General features: G+C 47.8%; 1 protein-coding gene across 1 annotated transcript; it reads right to left on the bottom strand.

Annotated features, from left to right (window-relative positions):
* Window positions 1-568: 568 nt before the first annotated feature.
* SLC25A19 (solute carrier family 25 (mitochondrial thiamine pyrophosphate carrier), member 19) lies at window positions 569-5,838 on the bottom strand (the record flags this gene model as incomplete). Its single annotated transcript, XM_010014995.1, has 6 exons — window positions 569-769; window positions 1,878-2,008; window positions 3,128-3,311; window positions 4,240-4,410; window positions 5,164-5,319; window positions 5,779-5,838. Coding segments are annotated over 6 exons (903 nt in total), but the record flags the coding sequence as incomplete, so codon positions are not given.
* Between the last annotated feature and the right edge of the window lie 8 nt (window positions 5,839-5,846).

The following is a 5,846-nucleotide window of genomic DNA, read 5'->3' as shown; positions in this document are numbered from 1 at the left end:
GCAGCAGCTGGCAGCAAAGAAAAGGAAAACTGAGGTTCTGGGACACTAACAAGGTCTGAACTGATTTCACAACAGCAACACAGAGCTGCCTGTGCTACACCAAGGAAAGAACACGGTGCAAAGAGCAGGTCAGAGAGCAAGGAAACACAGCTGTGCGGATGCGGCCATAGGAAGTGGTGTTAGGTTGGATAAGCAGCACCATCTACACCAGGATCCCAATGTGTGATCCAGGGCAAGCACAGGAATCCACCCACTTTAGCAGGTGTGTCTTCACAGCACAGTGAAGGTAGTTTTCTGCTTGCGTCCCCCCCTCTCGCCACTAAATGTGTGCTGATATTAGAGGAGACAGAGGAAAAAAGTGCTCAGTTGAACAGCTTCCAGCAAAGCAGTTCAGTGTCTTGCGCAGAACTGCAGCTGCCTTCTCCTTCTGCTTGGTCCCAGGAGGTGATTTCCTACAGGCTGGTGGAGCTCTGGGAACCCTGACCTTCCCAACATGCTCATGACACAGCAAAGCCCATCAGTTTCCCCTCCTCCAGGAGAACACCAGGTAGCCACAGACATGCCCCTTTCAGCGTTCCTTCCTTGCAATGCTATCGGCGGTCTTCAGGGAACACAGGAGGCTGCAGAACAGCTCATACCAGAAGAAGGTGAGGCCAGTGGAGACAGCAGCCTTCAGCAAGCTGGGTGAGAGGCCCTTAAAGAATCCACGGGGGCCCTCCTCACGCATGATCTGCCTTATGCAGTCCAGGAGACCGCTGTACATCCGCACCTGTGAGAGACATGGCAAAAAGGTTAAACAAGGGAACTCCAGGACAACTTTACCTGGAAAAGAACAGAGAGATTCCCCAAATATCCCACAGAAACGGGATGTGCAGCCTGGAGATGCCTTTCTGGCTGTTATAATGAATTGAAAGTTTCAGAGAGCCAGTTTGTAGCAAGTGGGGTAGAGGAAAACCAAGTGTTTTGCATCAGCAGTGGCTTATACAGATCATTCTAATCGAGCGGCCCTGAAATCTTTATGCTGCAACCAGATGTATTACTCATGGTACACGTTTGTGAAGTGGTTATTTCAGATTGTGCTGCTGTTTGCCATCCCCTTCACTCTCTAAAAAGGGACTTTTCCAGTTTCCTGCCAGAAAGAAAACACAAGCCTCAAAAATAGCTATCTGCATGTTATCGTGTCACAGGGAAGTTTTAACATCCTCTGACACATCAGTGCTAAGAACAAGTTCTGAACCTCACTGGAAAAGCATCCAATGCAATGGGTTAAGACTTCAAGTTCTTACCACAGAGTTTCTTGAGGTACAGACTGATTTGCTGCTCAGATCCAAGCAATGTGAAGGGAAAAAAAAGTCATTTTCCACATGTCATGGAAAGAAAGAGGTAGTTCCTTGAAGGATCTGTATTTGTCTTACAATTTTCACCTCGAAATGCACTGTAAGACAAATAGAGCACAGAGGATGGCGCTAAAGAACACCAGAAGTACTTCATTTGCTTTGAATTTCAGGATGTTCTGGTACATAAGACATATGCTGAACACTTGGTGCCCATGCCTTGCGTCAAAATACTAATTGCAGAAGAGGATCCTGGCAGCCAGGCGATCCCAGCCTAAAGCCAGTGTTATCCTCTGCTAGGAATCTGGTCCTGAATCAGAACTACCAAGCTGCAACTAGTAAGTAAGTTTATCAAACCCCTGCTTCCTGCTTCAGTCATCCGCAGCTTCAAGACAGCCAACGGATGGAGGTGGGTGAGAGCAAGTTCCCTGGGAGCTCCCAACCCAATACAAACACAAGAGGTGAAGCATCGCTGGTGGACTGGCTCTGGCTTGTCTCACAAATCCATATTCCTAAAAATCAGAGAATTCCAACATTTCTCACCTGCCCAAAGGCTGCCCGGGCCTGCTCAAAGCCACCCACTTGCAGTCGCTTCTTAAACAAGTCAAACGGGTAAGTGAGGGTTTTGCTGATGATTCCAGCACAGCTGCCACAAACAAGGTTTTTAATGTTGCCTGAGAAGCAGAAAGGGGAGATAGGGAGGGAAAAAGAGGATTAGCAGGGATTCTGCATTAAACATCATGAGACTGAAGTTAAAATCACCTTCCACAAGAAGTAAGGTCAAAAAGGCCCTTTAAGGTTCCATCACCTCTTCTGCACTTTGGGCCACAGAACCTCTATCTGTATTTTCTACATCTGGTTTGCAATGTCCTCTGGAGCCAGAGTGTAACAGCTCACCTTGGTTCACTGCACTGATCGTGTTGTGCTCTGCCAAGTGCTTAGCACAAAACTCCCCCGTCACCAGAGAACCTGCAACTATAGTGGATGGAAAAGTTTCCCTGCCCCCCCAGTAAAAGCCCAGCCACTGGAAACCTTGCATCCCTGATTGCTCTTGTTCTGGATTGCAGTAAGTCACAAGCTGACACTGCCTGATGACTTCAGAGGCTTGTGGGAAATGAGTTTTGTGGCATTATACTTCTTCCCAACAAACGTGAGTTCCCAGCACACAACCACCATCAGCCTCTGTCATCTAAAACTAAACACCGAAGAAATTCCATCGAGGAATAAGAACATGCTCATGCTGCATACACTCTGTCTCAGGGAGGCACCAATATCTGGAACTATCAAGGTGACAGGTCACATCGGGATGAGGTTCTTTTATAAGGGAGCTAGAAATCATCATAAAAATATCAACTCAAGAGCTTGGTGGTTTTAAATGAGGCTGAATGAATCCTCTTCTGGAACAGCTGTGCTGGGAACTCAGGCAGATTTCCTCAGGAAATCCAAGAGTCCCACCCCCACAGCACTAATGGAACAGAGAAGGGTTATGCCTGCACTGTCTTCCCACAGGAGCAGTGACACAGCTCAAGAAGGAGTATCTGAGTCTGTGACACTTTACTTTGCTGTCCATCCACACTTCCATCATGGTGATTCCATAACAGGAGCTGTCTGTAAACTTCACTGTACTTACTTTTGCACTATCTGTGCAGGGGTAAGAATGAGAGATAGGAAATCGAGACACTTTTGTACTGAAAAGGTTGATGGGACAGAAAACAGCTTATGGCAGTCTCCCAAAGTAGCATTCGTCCTTTCTCTCCCCCCACATCACAGACATCACTGTCCCAAGAGCCTACCTCCTTTCTTCCCTTCAGCTGGAATCACCCATTCAGAAAACTGTTGCAGGATGTTGTAGAAGGAGAACTGGAGACCAGCATTTGGGAAGACAGCAATGATTGTGGGGGTCAAACCTCTATAGAACGTCCGAGGTCCTTCTGTCTGGTACATCGTGACCACTGCGTGGCGAAGGTTTTGGTAGATCTAGGCAATAAAGAAGAGGCTGATTCTCTGGTGGAACAGGCTTAAAACAGCAAACCAAAGGGCAGGTTATTTCCCAGTGCCCAAAACACAACTGACTGTTTTTCAGCACAAAGCAATGAACAACGTGATTTTGCACATCTTCACACAGTATTCTCAGCTCAGCCCTTGTGACTCTTGTAAGCTGAAAACCTAAACCTAAACTTAAACCTGAGCTACGAAAGACTAACTTAGTGATTGTGAGCTCTGCACTGAAAGGCCTGGGCTGACACTGTTTCCCACATCCAAGCTGGGCTGAGGGGTGGAAACAAGGCACAGAGCTGAGGCCTGAGACCACTTGCCTCACAGACATGAGTATTTTTCTCTTAACAGCTCTGCTTGCTCCTGCAACAGAATTCATGTAATATGTATTGTGATTCTACTGCAGGGTAATGGCTCTGATACAAACACATATAAGCCTAGTTATGACAGATCTAATTAGCAGGGAGACCAATTCTTGCATAAATAAGAACATGAAATATAAGTGAAAGGTGACTGGTTTCAGGTATCATCCCCATCATTATCTAAACATGACTGTGTGCAAGTGGAAGGTTTCAAAACCACAATGTTCAACAGACTGAGGAGTGTATTTGTAAATGGCCAGCAGCCCAGATGAAAATTGACTTATCCTGGTAAGGACAGTCTCTCCTTTCTGGATCCTCTGTTAGGATTCAAACACAAATCAGGAGCAGCAAAACATAGTTAAGAAACCTGTGTCAACAGCACAGAGGATAACTTGGCAACAGTGCAAACATTGCCCAATAACAGCACCTGCTCTCTTATGCTAACCCCAGCCTGTTACACACTTTTCAGACCTCTTTTTTCATGCACATGGGCTACTGCTACTGCTATGGATGATAACCCCAAAGACATGCAGATCCCTAAGCCATACCTTAGGCTCACCCTGAGCAGCTAAGCGGGTGCGTAGAGTGTCGAGAGGCTGCACTGCAACAGTGGCTGTGCAGGCAGAGAGCCCGCCGCAGGTGAAGTGCACCAAGGAGTCGCGGGTGCCGTACGAGGGGATGTTGTGCGCCAGTTGTGTCATGCTCTCAAACACCGTGAACTGACAGGACAAGCACACACAGGTCAAGGAGTCAATGCTTATCACTGACACGGATCTCCCATTCCTCTCCCATTTCACCAGAACAGCTCCACCCACCGCCTGTAACCACCTTCTCCCTCTGTCCTTCAAAAGTCCTTCCCAACTGGCACACCGAGCATGCATGTGCTCAAAGAATAACCTGTAAGAATCACCAAGCAGCCAGGGAATGCTCAGGATAGTCTGAGCTCTGACACTTCTGCTGTGTCCTTTTAATTAACAGCTCCTTTTAATGCTCTATGTATCCTGAACAGCATTTGCTGTACTACAGATAGGCTGTCCATTCCTCTTTCAGCCACTGCTTACAAAACACATCGTTAGTATTTACAAATTAAGCATAACAATGCCGTGTAAAACACCATCATCAGCCTCGTTTTCTCCTTACAAGCTGTTAGGAAGACAGGAACAAAAGCAACACACTACACAGGTTTGGAACAGGAACAGCTAAGCCAAGTGTCAGGAACAAACAGAGCCTGCCTGTGACAGCAGATGCAGACGGAACTCAGTCTGCTCTAGCTGTGCTCCAGCTTCAGCAAGCTCAGGAATATTAACTTAGGAATTATCCATCAGCAAGATACAGCTGCACATCTTTGAGGCTTGCATCAGTACAGTGTAAACCTGCACCTTCCTGCATCTGCCCGTGCGGCCAGCCTGAAGAGGAGCAAAGTCAAGTCCTGTGTCTGTGCACTGGGCCCAGGCGATGTGTGGTCACCTCACCTGAACAGCTCCGTAGCCAACTGAAAGCAGCTGGGCAGGAACGTGGCCCTTCCAGAAGGCTACCAAGCCCTCTTCCTGGAAGATGCGCCGTGCAGCCTGCAGGATGCCATGATACTTCGCCCCTGGGTTTCTGGAGGAGAGCTGCTCGATCTGAAGCTGGAGGGAAACAGAGAGAGCATTCCCTCTAATTCCACATCACCTTTCAACAAGTTCAAGCGTCCTCGTCAGGAATTCACAGCCCCGAGAGCCAAGCCATGCCTTCCCACGGGATCACACCTAGAAAAGGCTGGGATGTTATTTAAGTAGGGCTCTAAAAGAGTAAGACCACACGTGCAACACAAGGAGGATGATGGTGAAAGTCAGATAGCGAAGATGACACATAAAGACAGAGAAAGAAAACAAACTATAAACCGCACAAGGTCCCATTCAAACGCTTAAGTTATATAAATAGCAGCAGTGGACACAGGATAGCCCCGCTACCTTGCATAACCTGTGTACCATGAGGTGAGGGCTGAGGAGCAGCTTTAGTGCTCCCTGGTCGCACAAGTGACCTATTCGCCCAGGACGCGCTCAGCTCCGCTCCGTAACAGGCTCTTCCACGCCGCGAGAAGGTACCTGGAAGCGGATCTTGATGACATCCAAGGGACTGATAAGGAGCCGGGTGACGAAGCCAGATGCTGATC

Source organism: Nestor notabilis, unplaced genomic scaffold, assembly GCF_000696875.1.
Source record: "Nestor notabilis isolate BGI_N333 unplaced genomic scaffold, ASM69687v1 Scaffold36105, whole genome shotgun sequence".
NCBI classification, from domain to species: Eukaryota; Metazoa; Chordata; class Aves; order Psittaciformes; family Psittacidae; genus Nestor; species Nestor notabilis.
The sequence above is the reverse complement of the archived record's forward strand: the minus strand, read 5'-3'. Positions and strand labels throughout refer to the sequence as shown.